The 22,155-nt window shown below is 41.0% G+C and overlaps 2 protein-coding genes across 4 annotated transcripts in view; both read right to left on the minus strand.

Moving 5' to 3' along the window:
- Positions 1-280: 280 nt before the first annotated feature.
- On the minus strand, positions 281-7,029 carry tmem170a (transmembrane protein 170A). Its single transcript, XM_070831303.1, has 3 exons — positions 6,584-7,029; positions 5,493-5,663; positions 281-3,126 (listed from the first exon to the last, which is right to left on the minus strand). The coding sequence occupies exons 1-3, from the start codon at positions 6,696-6,698 to the stop codon at positions 2,996-2,998; spliced, it is 417 nt and encodes a 138-aa protein (XP_070687404.1). The 5' UTR covers positions 6,699-7,029; the 3' UTR covers positions 281-2,995.
- A 2,924-nt stretch (positions 7,030-9,953) lies between these two features.
- ppp6r3 (protein phosphatase 6, regulatory subunit 3) overlaps positions 9,954-22,155 on the minus strand; it is a 29,427-nt gene continuing 17,225 nt past the window's right edge. The window contains exons 16-25 of one of the 3 annotated variants that reach the window (XM_070831300.1): positions 21,929-21,975; positions 19,286-19,340; positions 18,698-18,828; positions 17,921-18,036; positions 17,456-17,669; positions 17,239-17,336; positions 16,653-16,848; positions 13,027-13,134; positions 11,975-12,046; positions 9,954-10,669 (exon numbers count right to left, since the gene is read on the minus strand). In XM_070831300.1, the coding sequence (XP_070687401.1) occupies positions 10,618-10,669; positions 11,975-12,046; positions 13,027-13,134; positions 16,653-16,848; positions 17,239-17,336; positions 17,456-17,669; positions 17,921-18,036; positions 18,698-18,828; positions 19,286-19,340; positions 21,929-21,975 (1,089 nt within the window). In that variant the 3' untranslated portion in view covers positions 9,954-10,617. Of the gene's footprint in view, positions 10,670-11,974; positions 12,047-13,026; positions 13,135-16,652; positions 16,849-17,238; positions 17,337-17,455; positions 17,670-17,920; positions 18,037-18,697; positions 18,829-19,285; positions 19,341-21,928; positions 22,027-22,155 lie in introns of all 3 variants that reach the window. The other 2 variants (XM_070831299.1, XM_070831298.1) reach the window with 2 other exon arrangements.

A 22,155-nucleotide genomic window follows, 5' to 3' on the forward strand; every position in this document is an offset into this window, starting at 1 on the left:
GCACAATCAGCTCGCGGTTCTTAGTCCACACACTCTTATAACAAGCTGGAATTAAATATTCCTCCTTACAGATAAAATGCAAACCATAAAAATGCAAATGGAACCTTTTAACTGAAAACTCTTTACGAGCACGTTTTCAACTCATGTCACAATTTTGCTGTATTTTGGGGAGGGGTAATGCCATCATCACTTAGTAGCAGCTCCCACTGATCACCACTAGAGGAGGATAGAGGGCATGAAGATATACCACAACATTATAGTTCAAACATTTTTATTCCAAGAAAATATTAACCATTGGCACTTAATTTACTCTAATAAAATCAAGTTTTAAAATCTTCTGAATCAGGTAAAAATTTAACAGAATCAGACCAAGTCAAGCATGTGGAAATAAAAAGGTCTATTACAGCAGATACTCAGCAGCGCCTTGACTTCAGGCACACAGGCCTGGTCCATCAGGGAGAACAAAGAAATCACATAACTTACTCCAGTTTGCTGTGCACATCTCTCTTTTCCAAATGAATTACTTGTTGTAGTGGACAACTGATCTGTATGGAAGCCCACTTCTGTCAGAAAGCTAATAAAAAAAAAAGTTAAAGTGTACACAATGACAAAAATAAAAATTCCAATGGTGAATCAAAATGATGAGATTAAGTGTGTGTCAAAATTAAGACTAAATTATCCCAACATGTCTACAGTTTGACCCAGTTTTAGCTCAGTGTACCAAATAAACTGGCGAGTTTGATGTGATATCTCAGAACATTGACTTAGCCTGAGTATTTCTAAAATCTTTAAGTTATTGTTTTTTTCCTGTGAGCAATCATGCTTATAGCTCCACCTGGGAGGCCAATGTGCTAATTGGCTCCCCAGGTGGTAGGAAGCCAATTCATTTCAAATAGATCTTACCAAACATGGCAGCATTAACCCCAGCTCCACCCCACATGTGCTGCTGTAACAGAGCCACAGAGCTCACACATGCTCAAAGAGCGAGAATCCACAACCGTACAAAAAATAAACATTCTCCAATATGTACAGAATAAAAGCAAGGCCATGGCCCAGTTTCTGCATCAACCAACATTTCAGTGAGGTGGTAACAGCACTATGCACCATTAAAGCGCCACCTGAACTCAACCTGTACAGACCTGAAAAGGGGCTGATGGGTCTCAACTCATTCTGAAGCGCTGTATTTGGACGCTGTGGCAACCTTTAATATTTCATTTAATATTACATTATTGCTTAAATCTATATTATGAAAGGGGATATATTAAAATTATACAAATAACCTGGGGGGCCCACAGCTAATTTTCTGCCCTGGGGCCCTCTAGTGAGTTACTGCAGCCCTGTTTATAGTCAACAGAAGACATTTTCATCAAACTAAATGGAAGTGAATGGAACCAGAAGATTTCTTGTCATTTTGTGCAAATGAAACAATACAGTGTGACAGAAGCAACCTTTCATTAAGACAAAGAAAGAAATCAAATACCAAATCCAAACCTATGTCAAATCAAAACTGAAGTGTGTCAGATGTGCCCAAAAATAATGTCAGCAGCCAGTTTTACGTCGTTACTAAGTAGTTTTGTTAATACAGACACAGTAAACAGCATCATTGCAAACTGTATTTGGACAAATAAAAAGGTTACATGTTGAGTTGACCTACGCCTGCATATGCAGCAGGTTGCACATTTAATACTAATTCAGAAGCAACTACAAGCAGTCAAAAAGACTGTGGGAGCTGATGAGCCCATAAAAACGACACTGAAACCAGAAATTCATATTTGGTCAAGAAGATTGCAAAGCTACAAAGAGCAGAAAATCATTTCAAATATAAATATAAAATCAGCTCACTGTCACAGCATGACACATCTGTAAAACACACCATCATTCAAAAAGAGAAAAGAGAAGATCCAGAGCTCTTCTCTTTTTGGTTTAGTTAAATCATCTGACCATCGTGGTGCCCAGCTTCAAATCTCTAGTCCACTCACTCAGAAGAACTAAAACCAGACCAAGTGAGGACATTCTCAGCGCTGCGTTAGCAGGGCTGTGATCAGGACCAAGCACAATGTTCATCTAGAAAATTCTCTTCACTCGTATGCTTGTCTAAGAGAAATCTGCTGGCAAACCTAACAGGGAATGTGTTGGAGATGCTTCTAAAAGCTTTTCAACTGACAAGAACACACAGGCAGTCAGACTTGAGTTCATTTGAACAAAATGTATGAGGAAAAGCAAAAGGAGCAGCAACAGACAGAGTGTGAAAGAAAGACAACCCTGAAGATAAACACCACTTTGGAAGTTAGAAAATAGAAATTAAGGCATTGAGGGAAAAAGCAAGAATCTTGCATATGACTCATCATCTTCCTGTCTCAACAGTGCATCAGGCTGCCAGTTCTTCTGTCTCTCTGCAGTACCTGCATGAGTAAAACTATGGTCAGACTGACAGTGAGAGACACGAGCACATATACACAGGGCCCCTGAGAAAGGTTAGTATCATCCTACTGTAACCCTGACAACAGGGGAGGACGGCGTCCTGCTGCCTTAACATCACACAGGAAAAAGTGCAAAGCTATTTAATAATGTCTACTTAAAGCTTTCTCATCTGTGGAATAACGTGAGGATGCATAGCCAGGGTTAGCAGTATTTAAAGAAACTACTTCTACTGTGCGTGGGCTGCACTTGAGTTCCCCTGTAATGTGAACGCAGCATTGTGCCGTCCTACAGTGGACATCATGCACATGGCTCAACAGCAAGTCAGAAGGCTTAGTGCTGCATAACACACACCATCAGTTTATGCACTGCTCTTTGTCTGACAGATGAATACATCTGTTCCGGTCCATCAGTAGGAAATGACATCATGTCCCGGGCCGGACCAGTTTACACGTGTCCCAGGATTTGCCAGGAATCCAGTCTTGTATCATGATAAACTCAGGTCCCGTCGAGATCAAGTGCAACTGGTCAGGCTGACCCGGCAGCGTCGGGGTGAGCCTGGCAGGCCTCTGCACTGCTAGAGGGTGGCCAGTACCCTGAGGAAGGAGATGATGAGGACACAAAACGACTGTCCCACACCGAAAACAAGAGCCTCCAAAGAGATCATCCTCTTCCCAGCTGCTTTGTACACACCTGCAATGGCTGCACCTTAAAAAATAAGAACACACCACAAGTACTCAAAAGCTTTATAAGATGGTAATGTTAACGTTAATGTTTTTCATGTGACGACAGGAAGATTGAATAGAATTTTGCAATGAATAGAAACTTAAAACTCTTTGAACAGTTTGTTAGAAAATCACAGTTCATTAATATATTAGAATATATTACATGACCAATTCAAAAGGCCTGAGAAAGGCTCATTTTTAAATCCACATCAAACGCCAGTCCTTTCTTTTCTGTGATTTGTCCACCTCAGCCTGCCAGTCAGTGGTCCTTTCAGAGTTGGGTTCTAGGTTAGTGTTCAAAATGATTTGTGCAGAAAGAAACTTGTTGCGACTGGGCCAAGTATTTCTGTGGTTCCAACAACTCTAGAGTGATTCTCCCCATTAAACTCTCATTCATATCACATCACTAATTTAAGCAGATCAGCTTGACAGCTTTGAACCAGGATCTTCAGTATTCAAATCAACTAACTTGTGGGCCAAATTTAGAGGCTACACCTCATAGTTCAATGTGCCAAATACATATTTAATAACCATTACATCTCTTATGCTGTCCTATATTTAGTTTTACTATGCATAGTCTTTTGGAATGAATTAAGCAATATCTTAATTTCAGCTGTCATTGACAGACACTCTGCACTAAAGGACTTGGACCAAACTTGATCACAGATGTACAGTTCCAGTCGAAAGTTTCGAAACACCTTCTCATGCAATGATTCTTCTTTATTTTTATTATTTTCTACATTGTAGATTAATATTAAAGACATTGAAACTATGGAGTTGTGTCGTAAAACAAAAAGTGTTAAACCAGAATATATTTTAGATTTCAGATCCTTTTGCTTTGATGACAGCTGAGGACACTCTTGACATTCTCTCTGCTTCTGCAAGAGCAGGAGCTGAGGCTGGTGAGGTTGTAGGCTGTGGTGAACAGGTGGTCTTAAATATGTGCAGCGTTGCAACTGTCAGCAGGAAGAGCGTTCTGGAGGGTCGGGCTGCGACACTGGAAGCTATGTCCCGAAGGTGTGAAGACAAGAGGTGCAGGTGAGAACCCTGGCAGCTGAGTTCTGGACGTACTGGAGCCTGTCTTGGGCTTTGGTGGGAACCCCACACCCAGACAACCTTTCGAAGCAGCGACTTAGGGGCCACAACCATAAACTGTTTTGTTGCTATTGGGTTTGAGTAGGTTGTTGTCATCCAGGCTTTGATGTCTTACAGACAGTTGATCGGGGAGTGGGGGGGCTGAGTGAATGGTTTTGTGCTGAGGTAGAGTTGTGTGTCATTGGCACAGGAGTGCAAAATGGGACCATGTTTACGGATGACCTGACCAAGGGGGAGCATGTAGATGATGAAGAGGAGAGGTCCTAGCACAGAGCCTTGAGGCACACACTGGTTGACCGGGACTAGAGGGGAGCATGAGTTGCCGACGGTGACAGAGTGTTTCCTGTTTGAGAGGTATGACGTGAACCAGGAGACAGCTGTGCTGGGGATGCCTAGGTGGTAAGATAGGCGGTTGAGGAGGATGGTATGGGAGATTGTGTCAAAAGCTGCGGAGAGGTCAAGGAGAATGAGTATACTGATGTGTAGAGAATCTGCTTACTGATTTAATGCTTCAGAATGTAATAGCACGGTGCCTGGGGAGCAGGGGTAGGTACAGTAAATAGGACGGCTGATGATGATTGGAGCCTGCAAGGTGCAGGCACTGAAGATGGAGGGGAGTAATGCCAGTGGAACACACAGGATCCAGAATATGACCTTTGGGGGCTTTTGCTGGTGACACTGTTGGTGATTTATTCCAAACTTAAGGCCCTCTGAACCAGCATGGCTACCACAGCATTCTGCAGCGACACACCATCCCATCTGTTTGTGCTTAGTGGGACCATCACTTGTTTTCCAGCAGGACAATGAGCCCAAACACACCTCCAGGCTGTTTAAGGGCTATATGACCAAGAAGGAGGGTGATGGAGCGCTGCATAAGATGACTTATTTGGGATGAGATGGACCACAAAGCGAAGGAAAAGCCGCCAACAAGTGCTCAGCACCTCTGGGAGCTCCTTCAAGACCATCCAGCCATCCAGGTGACAAGCTCATGAAGACGACTGAGAGAACGCCAAGAGTGTGTAAAGCTGTCAAAGCAAAAGGAGGCTGCAAAGAAGTATTTCAAATATAAAATATATCCTGGATTGTCTAACACTTTTTGTTTACTACATAATTCCATAGGTGTTGCTTCATAATTTTGATATCTTCAATATTAATCTACACTGTACAAAGAAAAAAAAACAACTATTGAATGAGAAAGTGTGTTCAAACTTTTGATTGGTACTGTATGTATGGATGGATGGACAGATGACTTACTGGTAAGGACTCCCCCACAAACTGGTCCCACGATGCCCATGAGGAGGATGGCGATGGGCATGAATCGGGCCATCTTGTGCTGGCGCAGTGTGGCGAGGGAGAGCAGAGCTGCGGGCAGGTGGAAAACCAGAGAGGAGACCGCTGCCCAGAGAAACACTCCATACCACATCTCTGGACAGACAGAATCCCACAGTATGTCACTTCACACATTGTGTTCCTCAAAAGCATGATCCATTTAACAATAATGACAATAATTAACTGCAGTTGTTCACTACAATCAGCTGGAATTATATAAATGTGTTATGAATCCTTGAAGAGGGCAGCCTGACACACTGAACCAGTCTGAACCAGGACCTCACACTGTGGTGCATCCATTCTCATGGTAAAATGGAGGAACAATCCAGTGCAACCTAGACTCGGTTTAATTGCAGTAAGTGGCACACCTCCCTCCTCAGGCAGCAGGCAGCTCCACACTGGAACACTGCAGCCTGGCATCGCATTCTCTTTAAGTCTACATGCTGTCTTATTTAACCCAAACAACAGGTGTCAAGATCTCACAGTCGTGTATTCTGTTAATCCGTTTCTAAACTATATGAAAGGAAAACTTTGGACTAAAGATTAGCGGTCCAATAACTCAGAAACTTATTGTCCATTTACTGAATAACGCAAAAGCAACGAACGTCTTCACTGTCTAACAGTTACTTTTCCTACGAGGGGCAGTAACGTACCCTTAGCATAGCCAAGAAAATGCAATTCAGTGAGATAATCTAGCATACAAGTTGTGAATCAATGGACGTATTGTTTTCTCTGGAGTAACACCACACTTATCGAGTCCGACTACTACACCGCCGTTGAGCTGAAGCAGGAAGTTAGCTAGCTCCACGGGCGGTAATCTTACCTCAACAATGCTAACGCGTACAAACTAGCGTACAACTACTAACGTACAGAGACGTAGTTCCACGGTAATTGAGAGCATTTCACCTTTTCCCACGTTAAAAGGAAAATAAAACATCCTATAAATCATTTGAGCCGAGCTTTGCAGCACAGATGGGCAGCCTGTGTAGCTCCCAAGCTACCAAACATTAGCTCACCTGAAAAGTCGCTGAGAGATGTATCGTTGCCTCGGTGTGTGCCATTTTTTCTCGGCACTAAATTCAAACCAAGTATTTGTTGGACAAAGCCTATCTCGCTATATCTGTCCTGCATGTCTCACATTGATACCGGACACTACATGAACGAAAGATGGCCAACAACTGTAGGGTCGGTGACGGACTTGCCAGGACTCAATGTTGACGCAGACTAGCTAGCATCAGGCTAGCTGGGCTAGCTGTCAACACAACACAGCCCATGTTGCGCTATGGTTGTGTTTTGTCCCTGAGACTGGTCTGTAAGGCAGCTGTGCATCCGGCTCTTCACCTACAAGCTCTCATCGGAGGAGAACAATAAAACAAGCAATGGTTGTAAAGTTGCAGTTTACACACTACAGGCTATGGAGGGTAACTGTTAATGCTAAGGGACTTGTTAGAATCTCCTCTTAGTGACGACGCTGGTGACGTCACTGTACGTCGCTAGGAAGTAGGCTGTCTGAGAGGCCAAATCCAGGGACAAGACCACGGAGCACACTGAGCAGGAAAGGTCATCGTGAACTTTTTCTTTAGGCTGAATGTTAAATCGACACCGAGCCGCCTGCCTAGGGTTTAAATCTGGAAGTTCAGTATGCTTTGGGTTAGGCCTGAGCCACAAAAGTAAAAATAATAAAACGTACATCATAAAAAATAGCAATCAAGTATTTGTTTGTAACCAACAGTAAAATGTATTTGATTGAAGCGTTGCCTTGATAAAATGTAACACACCTTTTGTCTGACAAATGATTCTTTAAAACATATTTGTAACATATGCTTCAGGTTTCGTTTGCAATCATCTTACACTTTCTGCTACTTTTATTCAAAATGGACAAATAAAGTCACTGACCTGTAGTTCCTAGAGGAGAACATCACTGGGCATCACTGCTCTTGAAATATGGCCACCAAGAAATCCACAGCCGGCCTTTTCTCAAACTTACTATACATTTTAAAATTCCATTCACTGGTTTTCAAAGCAGGAAAGCCTCAGAGGACACAAGATACGCTACATATAGTCACAAAATAATAGTGTCCATCAAATGCAAAGTCAGTGAAGTGCTTTCTAAAGGATGAAAGAAATGTCTCGACTTTGACAGCCAATAACCATGGGTATGTATGGAGATGTAATGGAATGTCTCATTTTTACTGTCTGGATATGGGCTTTCAAAGTCCTGTGACCAGAGTATTTAAGAGACTATCTCCAAAGAAACCTCTGGCAAGATTATACAACAGGCCTAATAGAGCTGACATGTAACTCTTAAAGTTAGCACACACAAAGATCACAACAACAAAGCTGACTTGGCTCACTTTCACCAATTTCTTCTGGCTATGTCAATACATGTGCTAATGTTTCAGCTTAGCGGCCTTCATCAGAGCACCTGGCTAAAAAGTTGCACATTTCTTGACATGGCCACAATAAATTTGTGAAGTTGACATTAGGCAGCTTTGTCCTGAACATCTGTGTGTGTGTGCGTGTGTGCGCGCGTGTGTGTGCGCGTGCGCTACCATTTACTTTTGGGTATTCAATGTTGGAGCTGTATGACTGGTCTGGCACAACAAACAAATACTGGGAGGGCGCATCCTTACAAAGACCTAAGGCCTAATAAAACCTCAGTCATGACAGACAAGCCCAATAAACCATCTGCAAAGACCACTTAGCTTCAGAAATTAAGATGAAATTTAATTAGTTAATAATCTGACAAAAGTGGGATTAAGTTGTACTAATCATCCATATATACCTTCTTCCCTTTCCAATGCTCGTACAGACAACTCTGAGTAACAAAACCATTGTCTTTGAAACCAATTCCCAACCAGTGAATCGTGTGCTGCCAAAATGCAAAAATAAAAGTTACATTTTTTGAGGGGAAAGGAATGGAGGCTGCAGAAGAGTGGTTTTTACTATCAACATTTAAGTAATTTAAATCCCAGCAGCAGGTAGATGCATTGGTAACTCGTCTGTTTAAGGCTAATGTGGACGGATATTCAGCAGTTATGTTGAAACACATTTGCTGCCAATCAAAATGGGCTGATGGTCATTTCTGCCTTTTTCCCCTCAGTAGCCTAACAATTGGCCCATCACAGTTGGTCCTCCATTTAGAAATTTAGAAGAAAGTTAAGCATCTGGCATGATCGTTTTTCTAAAGACCTGGTGAAGACCAAACCAAAGCAGAAAGGCCATATACAGAGGCAACTACAACATGTCTAACCACAACCATGGCAAGTTTGAAATTAGTTTGAAAAGTTCCAAAACTGAAATTTCCAAGTCTCATGTGGGCGAATTTTGAAGTAGGGGCATTGACTCAAAAGTAAATGAATGAATGAATAAATAAATAAAATAAAGGTGTTACAGGGGTGCATTCAGACTGATAGAAGCACTAAAACCATGAATGCTTTTTTCAGACTGGATTAAACATCACTGCAGAGCTCAAGGGTCTGGTGTGTTGCTTTGGTCACTGCTTACAAGATAAAGCACAATGCAGGAAGTCAAGTCCTACATTTGAAGGCTGACCAGATGCCACTACACTTATGAGAAAGAATTTTGCAAAGTTATGATAGTAGTAATTTTGGCTCCACTTCAACAATTAGCCAATAAACTGTAGGACTTCACCATTCACCCTCTAAAGAACTGGCCAACATCGCACAGTCAGGTGTCACAAACGGCAAATGTTGGGCCACGCTTAACTTCTCCGCCTGTATTCTTTTGCTTGTGCCCTCTGTGTATATGTCAGTCTACATATAAACACCTGTGGTATGATCTTGGTCAACAGCTGATTTGAGTGTCAAATTTCAATTTTAAAGTAGTTCTCTTAAAATATAAATTCTTCATGAGACGACTGAATCCCACCTGATTAATCTTGAAGAGGATAATTCATCTGCAAAACGCATTTCTTATTTCATTCCATGTTCCTGCCTGTAGTTTGTCTTTAACAGCCCTTTCACTTCCCTGTTAAACTGTCTAAAATGCTTTAGCTGCACTATCTAAATGCATCTTCAAACCACAATGGAATTTTCTACATGTGAATGTGATCTAATGAGACCCCCAAGCTGAGAACCACTGGCCTAAAAAGCACTTCAGGAGTTTTGGGCTGTGGTTCTGAAGGAGTTCAATTGGGACTAAAAACACAAGCTCAGAATGCGTTTACAGCTCTTAGCTTATGCCGCGGTGACGACATACTGCATCTCACCTATTTAGCCTTCTAGCTGCGAGGTAGGAACCCAGTCAGCATGAATGCAGCCTGCTGGAGGGGGGAGAGGATGTGTTGGTATGGCTCTTAACAAAACATAACCATCATCTTGCTTCCATAATAAATAAAAAAAAAAAAAAAAAAGAACAATACCATAAAGAGCTTGTCAAATCTTTCTCAATGCAGAAGGATACAAGAGACAACATTTACAAATAATACCTGCAGCAGAATAAAACTTAAAGTGTGGTTTTTAAAATGTTCTTCAATCGTAGGAGCACCTTTGCCCAGAGACACTGACCAATGGTGGGGGAGAATTTTAAATATAGCAACTGCTGAATTAAGTGTCAGACTGTTATGCAGGATAACCGATCGAGCATGTAACAACAGCTTAGTGGTTGGTTTGCTCACCAATCAGCTACTCCTGTGGTAATTCATCTTACGTTTCTGTATACATTTTCTTTTTATAAAATATTTTATTCATACAATCATTTCTTTAACTATAGCAACATTACTATTTAATTTTGAGTGGCAAGATATCAGTCACACATCACCTCATAAGAACAATAGTATATAAACAAATGATGAAAAAAAAAATTATTCTGTATCCATTTGAGTATGTCATTTTACTTTTCAGTTTGTCCTGTGTCTGTACACCTGTCTGTCTGTCTGTCTGTCTCTGTGATGAGCCGATGAGAGTATTGCTGGTCCTGTTGGGGGCATGTGATTGGTACAGCTCTGAGCAGCGGCCTCCACTTTCTGGCCAGGAGGAGGGCCCTGCATGGCAGAACAGGCTGGCCATTGGCTGGCATTGGGTGGCCCTCACGCTGGCCCATTAACCGCTGGGTCTGAGGACACGGCACTCTGGTCCAGTCTGAGAAGAAACACAAAGATAGAGATAAGAGTCCGTTTGAAGACAGACAGTAAGAAAATATATCTATTTAGATCATTGACGAATGACTGAAAACTACAGTGTTTTGTCTGAGGAAATCTGATGTCAGCATTGTGTGCAGCCGCAGTACATTATTCTGTACATGATTCGGGAAATGACATTTGAAGGGTTTCTTGGTTCAGTGGTGCATCTTCAAGTCTCACACAAAAAACTGTTCTCTCGTGGAAACGCATGTGAACATTTTGTTCAAAATACAGCAGCCCTGGATCAATTTAACATCAAGTTGTCAAAATGGAATATTCTCTTGATTTATACTGATTATTAAATCACGTGATCATCACACAGCAGCAAGAATCATGTGTGCATCTCCAAATTCAGAACGGGTACTTGTATTATCTTTATAGCTGTTAATCATCCCGCCACAGTGACAGGATAGCTGAGGATAGAATGGTAAACGACATTTTGTACTTTTCTACACATCACACGGATATGCTGTAACAGAGAGATTCACATTTATCCAGTCAGATCTTTAGGAATAAAGCAGCCACATTGTTCTGGATCATTACCGCCCACTTTAACCCTTTAAAATCACAATCCAAATCATAACCACAACTTTAATGAAGCACAGAGAAAGTCATGATGAGCAGACATTTGGAGAATGGAGACGCAGGGTGTCATCAAATCTGTAGAAAAGTGATGACTAGTTTGTAATTAAACATTAAAAATTCAGTCAATCGTGCTGATTGACAAGGATAAGTGTGCGGACATGCCCCTCCACCACAAGTATCTCTAAATGCACAGTAGGGCGCAGACTCTAGAGTATAGAGTTTAGAGTATCTTGGGTCTGATAGTAATTTAGTTACAATTGCCTTGATGTTAGTATAGGAAAAAACATTATAATCGATTATCCCTTTGAGGGTCGATATGTAATCTGACAGCCAATCGGCGCAAGCCTAACATCAATAAAACATGTATCTGGACGTATCTGCACATCAGCAAAAGAGTGGAGAAAAGAGTGCCAATGTATTCTTCCGGTTACACATCAGTCACGTGACAGAAACGTCATCAACTCGCCTACTCGCTTGCTGTGAATTCTCTGGACAATGACCTGCTCTGGGTGGACAATTGGACATTTTGTGCACTTTCTGCTCGGGAGCTGGCTGGATAACATCTGTTTAATGTCCAGTCCAGCTGGTTAGGACATTTGCATTCTTACATACAGCTTCTTCAGGTCTTCTGGGTTGCAGTGCCTGAAATAGATTAGCGAGCGAGGGCCATCGGACTTACTTGGCCTCCTCTATGGTTGACATGTCTTCCAGAGGACCATTGGGAAGCTCCACAGTGGACCGACACTTATCACTGCTTCCAACACACACAGGACAGGAGAGAGAGAAAATATTTACTATATAGCTAGCCTACACTCATAATAGCATGACTCTGGCTGGATCATGTTTGAATGGACACATATGATGGTACAACGTAAGACAGTGCGAGATTAAAAAAAACAGTTTAATAAGAAGGACAACAAGCTGTGGTAGTAGCACAAATTGATAAACTGTTCCCATTTGCCTGTTGCTTGCTACATGCCTGTGCCTGAATGTCACGTTACCTTAACAGGTATCTATCTATCTATCAGAAACCCAATATTTGTTCTGATAGTAACCTTCATTTATAGACCCAATATCAGCACAATAACAGATTTGGTTTAGTACATGTACCCTAACAGTACATTACCTGACATGTTTATACCTTTAGGTTTTTTGGACAAGGCTTATGTGCTTCTATGTGAAGCTTGGAATGCACCACTCAAATATTTTGACTTTTACTTTACTTTAAATTATTGTTAATTCAACATTTGAAGACAACAATTAGGAAACCAAATTATTAAGGAATTCAAAAAATCTTTTTAAAAAGGCTCTTCGATTTGACTTTTTCCATTTAGAATATAATAAAATCCAGCCTGGAGATCAACAGCCAGAGCTCTGATTGGCCAGCTGTTGAATAAAGGCAGCCATTTAGCCAATCAGAGCTCTTTTAGTTGCGGGCTAGATTTTATTAAATTCAATGAAGGGCTTTGGCACTGCTGTTAGCTGCATTACGATGGTGATATGATAGAAGAGAGGCATTTACATTCTGCTTGATTCTCTATATTGACAGTTTCAGTTAAGAAGTAAGGCAAACTGTGACTGTATCTGAATTTGGAACAGCATTTACCACAGTTACATTCCACACATTCCAGGGTCAAAGACATCATTTGACTGAACATTTCCGTTTACAAAGCCTATACAAGTTGTTTTTTTTTTTTTTACAGTGAGTGGTGTGTTTATGGTGTGTCTGACCCTGTTTTGGGGCAGCAGGCTGCGGCTGAGCTGTTGAAGCCTGTTCTGTCCGAATCCAAACACTCAACTACTGAGTATTTCTCTGAAGAGGCACTCTTCTCTTCGTCACTGCAACAAACAGATGCACACGCAAACCCACAAATATACATTAATACCATATGAAGTGATTCACACCAACCGCTTTCCCCACAGAAACACACATAACACAGTGAGATGTGAACAGTGATGCATGCTGAACTGACAGAGCACACAGTAAAACAAAGGATGGAGGTGTAGAAAATGGGTAACTGTGAACAATATGTAGGAAAAGCATCAAAATGTACAGCAAATGGAGAAAGTCAACTGTTTTGGTTGTTTAGCTATGACACTCGGTTTATTTTGTAGCTACAGAGCCAGCACATAGTAGGCAGGCCTGCAAACTGATTTGGACACTGATTAGACCAAAATTAATTGTGCCAGCCGTCAGTCTTGCTTTGTCTCAGAGAACCACCAATTATCTTGATGAGGCCTCAATCAAAGCAAAACACCCACAAACATTCAAATATACTCCAACATTTGAGGGGCTACAGAACAATTAATCTGCACTTGTCAATTTCAGGACACAAGCCACATGGTAGAAAAAACATTTAATTGCATTTGTGGAATATTTCAAATTTTTTCTATCAAACACAATACCATTCATACCAGTGTGTTCATGCCTGGTTAAAAGTAGTCTTACTGAATACTAACAAAAACTGTATATGTTTTTACCGCTTCCTAATGTGATGACACAACAACTCTTAACGAGACTTGAAACTTTATTAAACTAAAACAATATTGGTATTTCAAAAAATGTCAATGCTTAAAGAAAAGCTTTGTTCTCTGTTTATTATTTGGCTGTTTTGATCATAAGACAAATGTTTTGTGACTACGTGTGTTTCCTCTGATATTGGGTTACTTTTAACACCCTCTTGAACAAACTAAACTTTATTGGCCGATTTTAGATTTTTACAGATACCAGTTGTGGCACATGCTGTATGTTGGCCAATAAGTAACAAGAAACTCCCCAACATCAGTGGAACACGTTTGATCGAGACACTTTTCTCCTGATGTTCCACAGGTTGTGCACCTGAGAAAACATGCTTATTCTTACAAAAATGAATTTTTGCAACTAAAATGCAATGACTGTTCAATAGAAGGATGCTGATATAACACATTTTCAATTGCCTGCACATCTACTGCACCTATGACGACTCATACCTCATTCCATACACATATTACGGCTGTCTTAATGACAAAGCAATTCACTTTGTACAAAGTAGACAACGCCATGAGGGCCAAAGCTAATAACCCTGAATAAAAATACTCTGTTTGTAAGCCGTTTATAAGCAATGAAAATCCACTTGTGAAGAAGTGGAAGGCACTTTAGAAAACTTGCCTCGAGTTTGTGGAAATTTCACTTCTTTTCAAATAATAACTTGGTCTTAAATTGGTTTGGCCTGTTAAGATAAAAGCTACTTGAAAATAGAATAAACCAGTAAATTGCACTTGGACAACATCTTTGGTAAAAACACATGCAGAATGGAGATAATGAAATAAACAAACAAGGAGCTGAAACCAAAGAAGAAGAAGATCAAAATTGGGAAAGAAAAGTTGGTGGTTGACGTGACGACAAGACTACATCACGGCTGCAGGCTGATCTCTGATTGGCTGTACATACCGATAAGATTTCAACACTCTGAAGAAGACCACACCCACAACGCACAGCAAGAGAGAGAGGAGGGGAAGCTCAGGTTGTAAGTATCGCTCAGTTCATCAGACAGTTGTTATTTACTTGGCCAGAAAAAAAATAAAAAATACACACACGCACACACACACACACACACACACAGAGACACACACACGTACGTGCATCATTAACAAGGGGACAGAAGGACAGAGGAGACAGAGGACAACAGACTCTAAACCCTATCCTGTGGATTTAGGATTTAGGCCAGTGTCTGACTACAGGGGCATGGTTGAGACTCAGTTATTTGTGGAGAATGGGAGTTATAGTCAACTTGAATTCATGTCTATGGATTTCAATAGTGACAAATGTTCATGATGGAAAATGTATTGGAATGTTCATAAAAACTTTTCAAACCATTCCTGCAACATAATCCTCTTTTCTACTGTCCATCCCATCATGTCCATGAGTGTGTACTAGTTTGTGACAAACTTGTAAGTACAAATTCAAACAGTGTATTTAGCCATACACATACATTTAGACTGTTAAATTCAGCACAGGGTGTTTCAAATTGACACTATGATAGAATATCATTGTAAAACCTTATAATATACAATCACTGCGCAGAAGTTTATCACGATATAGCTTTTCCTAGGCAGGTATAAACACCAGTAATTATGAGATAGGGAATCCATGAGCGCAAAACGTAAGGCAGGGGTGCCCAATACATCGATCGCGACTGACCGGCAGATCGCAAAGGTAGTGCTATCATCCCTAATTAGGACTAAGTGGTTTAGAAAATGAATGAATGTATGTGTCCTCCCTACGGCGTTTGTGACTTGATTGACGTACAGGGCGGCCAGTCAGATCTCTTACGGGGCTACGGGTCCTGGGCAGGGACATGAGCGGTCAAACACACTAGCTACTGCAAAACTACAGCAAGCGAAGTGACCTAGTTAGCCTTCCAATTTATATCTACTAAAGAAGAGATACTCTGGGATAGGGAAGAGGATAGGAAGGGATATTCAACTCCATTCAGTGCAAGTCATCAGAGGAAGGTAGTGAGAGGCAATACTGATGGTTCCATCACTGTTTGTCACCTATGTGCATTACTGCTGTCAGTTTTTATGTGTAATACCAAGGGTTACATTAGCTGCAGGTATGCAGTGTGCGCCAACATATATAAAGTATACTCAGTATATATAGAAATAAATATATATTTAGCATTTTTAATGTATTTTGACCTGGTCATTTTAGAAGTAGCTCACAAGCCGAAAAAGTGTGGGCACCCCTGACGTAACGCAACTGAACCAGTCAATGGGCCCTGTTTTTGGTTCTGTGCAACAACCAGCTCAAGTAATGCTCCGACCATTTGGTGTTATCCTGACCTAAAAACTGGTTTTGCACGTCTGTGTGGTATTTTGGTACCCTGAGCACACAGTGCACGTGAGACGAGACAAATAGGCAAGTGGGAGGTTCATTCAGTCAGCTTTTGTTTTTTTGGTGGAAACTGGGTCTTTGACTACTTGCAACTAAATGTTTGCAGCAAATGTGTAGCAGGCGTGCTTAAAATGTAAGTTAACTCTTATTCAACACTCTCCATCCAGTTGATGTGTCTGAAAGGCCTGGGGTCCATCTCAGTTCTTGCTGTTTAAGTTACCACAGTCTCTACAGGAACAGTGACCGAGTGACAGTGTGAGGGCAAGCAGAAGGAAACAAATGTGAGGAAAACACTAATGAGAGACTTCCTGACAAGCAGCCATTCTGGTAAAGACGCTATAACGTAAGAGAGCAAGTGCTACCTTCTTGGGTTTTTCTGAACACCGGGACCTCAACTTTGGCATTGAAACTGCTGCTAATTACATTCTGTCATTTAGCAGAGAGCTATGTAGTGTTTTTTATGTGGGTGTGTTTGGCGAACCTCTTGAAGACGGCAGTCTCAGTCTTGGCATCAACAGTGAGGCTGACTGTTTCTTTCATGGAGCCATTGATGACTGTCTCAGTGATGCTGCGCTGCTCACAACAGGCAGTTTCCTCCTCTGCTTTAGATCTCCCACAATCCTTCGGTGAGGTGGAAGAGGGAGAAGCCACACTGGTGCCCAACCAGCCATCACAGTCTGGGGGGTGTTAGGGTTAGGATCAGGTTAAGAAAGGCAACAATAGGTGTCAGATGTGGTCAAGATTATTTGAGCTATTTCAACACTTAACGTCTCACGGCTACCCTGACAAGAGGTATATTCACATCTCCCTGCTGTGATGTTTGCTTATTTAGATTTTGCTACTGAACGAGAATGAAACTAAAATCATTTGCATTAGCAAGTGTTAAATTTCATAGCAAAGTGTGTCCAGGGGAGAGTTAGGGCCACAGCTATGTAAATGTTAGAGAAGGTCCTGGTGTGTGTATGTTTGTTTGTGTCTATGTGAGTGTGTGTTTGAGGCCGTCTCATGGATGTACATCAAGTAAGTCTCATTCTACCATCATGGACATGCATGTGCACACATCCCACCTTCAGGTTGCATGGGTGCATTAACCCCCAGAGGATCCATTGTCTCTATGCTGGTTTCCATGGCAACAGGAGAGTTGCACCTAAGAGGATCCTTGGGGCTGAAAGGGAGGATTTTTTTCTTAATGAAACTTGCTTTCAAATTCAAAGGTGACAAGTAGTGTTTTGTGTACCTGTAGCAGTACAGCCACACTAACAGAAAGTTGTCAGGATGTTCTACCTGACAGGGGTGAAGTTGGAGAAATCAGCCCAGCCTGTTTCAGAGTTGGAGGTGGCAGCAGTAGAGGTGCTCCATGCTGCCTCGGGGAGGGCCTCTGTGGAAGAGGAGGAGGACAAAGGAGACGGGGCTGCAGGGTTGTTGGGGCTGGAAGCCGGAGCTGTGGATGTACCTGTGTCCATGGGGATGTCATCAAAATTGGCCGTCCACACAGGCCCTAAAGAAAATTAAGAATAACAAAATTAAAATAAGCCAGACAAAGTAAGGCACTGAGCCAACAGTATATTCGTTCGATAACCCTCACCATTAGCATGCATGCAAAAACCTGAACTAAAAGTAATCCTAATCATAGTTCTTACATAAGCCGTAAACCCAAACTGGACTGAATTGAATATTAAAGCTAATCCTGAACTCACTTGTCATTGTTCTGTCTTTGGGTTGAAATGTAGTACTCTTGGGTACACCAACCTGTGTCGACTTCCATTCTGTCATCGGTGGTGGGGTTGGATGCTTCGAATGAATCTCTCTTCACATCCTCCTCCTCTGAGTCTGTGCTTTCCTCGCTGTCTGTGCTACCTGAGCTCCTGAGATGGACACACAGATCAGGAGTCATTTCCAATCTGCATCAGAGTTCATCCTATTCATACTAGGGAGTGCGCTAAATGTGAAGCTATGGAGAAGTCAACACACCACAGTCTGGCCATTAGGGAAGGTGTTAAAAAGTCTACAATGTTACTGGCACTCCAGCATATTATGATTTCAGCTTGTTCTGATCAATTAGCAAGCAGAAAGTTAGCCAATGACTGCATTAATTACTCAGTTAACTTAGAAATGGGCTTGCTTCTTAACAACAATGAACTAAGCAGGAAGTATTTAGTTTCACAAATGTGATGAGTTCAAAAATGACTGATTAACCAAAATAATCATAGATTAACCAATAATGAAAGTTATTAGATATCTTTCCATTTCTTCCAGCGAGATATTATACCTATAAATAAAAGCTTGAACCTCAAAACCCAGTAAAGTAAAGTAAGTAAAAGAATTTAAGAACTACACACAGAGTACTAACTTGATGACTGCTTTATTTGCAGATGCTTACAGTTATGTCATAATTCTTGCGGGTTTGTTTGAACAGACAATTTAAAATGTACTTTTTAAAGTAGGATGATGACTTGAAGGTGAAAAAGTCACCACAGAAATGTATTGAGTATAAATTACAGAAAAACATCTGTGCATTTTGCTGACCTGGGGCGTCTCTGTGCCTCTGGCGCAAAGGTGACATCTTTTTCATCCCAGATATCCTCCTCATCTGAACCAGCATCTTCAAACTGCTGGATTTTCTCCTTACAGCGTGCCTCAAACAAAGCTATATTGGCCTGGGGAAAACACACAGAGGCCACATACACTTACAAAAACACTATCATAAGTATACACATTATATACACAGACAAGGTAGGTTTGGATCCTGCAGAACAAAAGCCACTCGGCCATAAAGCAGCCACTAACGTGTACCTTACATTTTTTAAAAGCAGTGGTACAGTATTTGATGAAATCAAGTTTGACATTTGTGCTTTGCTCCAGGCCTGTGATTTCATTTCATTGAGATGAATCCTCACCGTCTACATATTTGCCATTCGTTTGTTGTCGAGGAACACTTTCAGTTTCTAAGCTCATTTTGTGGCATCTACTCCTAACTGAATGTCCACAGTGAGATCAGGAAATACAACACGTCATATTAAGAAAATAACACTTTTTTTTGTTTCATTAGAATTAACTTTTTCCTCTCATTCCTTGACTACATATGAATTCAAGATTAATCATCAAAATACTTACACTTTCATTTGTATTCAGTGAAAAATTGATGTCAGATATTCTATCAAAGGGAATACTGCAATGTTAAAGAGAACAGAGTTTAGTTTAGTTAGGGTCGTTAGGCATCCACACACATGGTAACACATAAGCAGGCAGATGCTATCACTTCATGTTCAACACTATAAGGAAACTAAAACTTATTCCCAGCCCATGCCTGGTTCATGATAACATAAAGATAATGCTGGAGAAGCATGGTTTTTGATAGCCACCTCACATGCATGTCTTCTGTTGTACATTGGTCAAACAAAATCAAGGAAACATACACAGGGCCCTTTCACAAAATCTTTCCCAAAATCTTATTCACTACTCAAATAGTATATCACCCATTTGAGGAAAAGTTCAACATGTGGGGGGATTGTTTGCCATCTTACCCACAGTCAGATAACATCATCAATACAAGATGTGGTCTAGCTTAGCACAAAGACTGGAAGCAGAGAGGGAACTGTTAGATTTGCTCTGTAAAAGGTAAAAAAAAATACAATTTTATACATTAAATACATACACATAGAATCTGCAGCTGCTTCCTAAAGGCCCATAATTTGATTCATCAGTAGAGGGGACCTTGTATCGATCCTGGTCTACTGCCATCGAGTGTGACCGACTCTTTAGCTGACTGAAATGCTACCCCAAAATCCCACTGGGCGTTTCCGCTGCGGCCCGGTTTTGCTCCGTCATCCACACAGCTTCACATTCCACAGGGAGTGTTTCAGAAGCAGAGCGTTTTGCCTGGCTGATTACTTGACTTGGTTTAAATGTATATCTTGTATGTATTGTATGATATGTAGTGGGCGCAATCAGCTCTGCCAGCCGCATCGTGGCCAGAACGCGACATAGATGCTACCAATGGGATTTAGCCTTTAGCCATGCATGAGGCGCTCCATGGTGCGCCAATACATTTTTTTTTTTAACTGTGGAAAAGTGATGTTTTCACATCAAAGACGACAAACAAAGGCAGTTAAAGGCAAGTCTTACAACTACAGCTGAGACTTGATTATGAGTGAAAGTGCAGTCAGCTGTTGGCACTATTTCTTGATGAACAGGAAGGTATGCGTTTTCACATTTGATAGAGCTGCACTAACAGTTTCCCCCTGTGTCCAGTTTTTGCACTTATCTAGGCAAAATCAACCCTGGGCCTACTATTGATGGTGTCCTCCGTCTCTGGATTTTAAAAAATGAGCATTTTCACCAAACTGTCGAACTGTTGGTTTTAATAAGAGCCATCAGTACATCAGGAAGTCATTCTAGATAGCTACAGTGATCAATCAACAAGTGAACAGGGCTGCAGTTAACTACTTAACAGCACTACAACAGGTAACCAGGACCAAGTCAGATTAAAAGTGAACCAACTCCCAATAATTTCCATTCACATTAGCTCATTTGAACATTTCTCCATCTAACCTCACCATTACTATTCCCCACTACTCAAAGTCTGGGAATTGAAAATGGAAATGGCAGATATTTAAGGATAGTGATAGTAGCCCAAATTACACTTCACCTAATCCTACTTTACTTTCCAACTTGTGCATTCATGATAACCAGCGAGTATCTGACCTGTACAGATTATGTTTTCTTTAAGAACTGTATGGGTGCAGAGAATGTGTGGCATACATTTGTTCAGGGTTTGGGAAAGTCAAGCCTCCTCTTTGTTGACCCTTAAAGGCAAAAGTCAGATACACTCCTGGCATCTTGACAGCACAGATGGAAAGACCACCAGAAAGACCTTAGTTTTTACTAGGATGGGATCATTATCAGTTCCACCAATCCAATACAAAAGTTCTGTAAAGTACTCACTTCAACCTCACTGTTACATTTTTTTCAAAAGAAATTTGGTGAAATTTTACAACTGAATTTGTAAGCCTTCATTTTCTTTTCTTATTCATCAAATTTTATCATGTAGACCTGACAGAGAATTCAAGACAGCAAGAAATGTTGCTGTGTATTCAATCTATTTTTACAGCCTTGCAGGGCAACATGCTCCTCTCATTGAGGCTGGGTACTGTCAATGCTGTTTTATCTGACTCTTCATTTAGCATACATATGAACTCGATTGTTTGCACTGCTGACATAATTGGGAAACATCTTTTCTTCCTCTATCAGATAAAAGAAAAGCTCTTGTATGTTTATAAATGTCTACATGCATCTTTATCTCTTGGAGAATTTCTGTATGAGTGAACATTTTTTTTTGAAAACATTGAAAAGTTACAAGAGGCTTGAGCAATAAATTGTGCACTTCTGTACTAGTGTATTGAGATGTCTGCATCGTCTGATAATGCTAATCCCACCATCCATGTAAAAAGAAGGCTTTACTTCATCCCACAAAGTACTTAAAGTGAAGCAGATCATTTATCATCACTGATCAACTACCAGCTATCTCCCATAGCACACAAACCTTGCAAACGATTATAGGAATGTACAAAGGGACAGGACACAACGACACAAAAGCTGTATATGGTTTTCTTCTCATTACCCCATATTTAGTATTTATTATGGCTGCCACAGAACAGGGCCCACCCACAGCTTTGTAATGTCTTCAGTGCCTTATCCCTTCAATGTTACACAGTAATACTTAGACAGCAAGTCCAGTCATGCAGGACGAGTACTCACTCCACAACATCGTCCTGATCAGCAAACTCTTCGTCATTGAAGCCGAACTGCTCAATAAAATTGGACGTCATTTGTTGCATCTGATAATCAGAAAAGGCCTGGCAAAACCCAGGACCAACGATAATGATATAGTCTTGGCTCTACACAAAGCTCGTCATTACTTGCAGTACAGAAAATAGCAAATGCATATACTTGTAAAAACAAAGACTATATAACATGTAGGCTAG

This window comes from Pempheris klunzingeri, chromosome 5 (genome assembly GCF_042242105.1).
Source record: "Pempheris klunzingeri isolate RE-2024b chromosome 5, fPemKlu1.hap1, whole genome shotgun sequence".
Lineage (NCBI taxonomy): Eukaryota > Metazoa > Chordata > Actinopteri > Acropomatiformes > Pempheridae > Pempheris > Pempheris klunzingeri.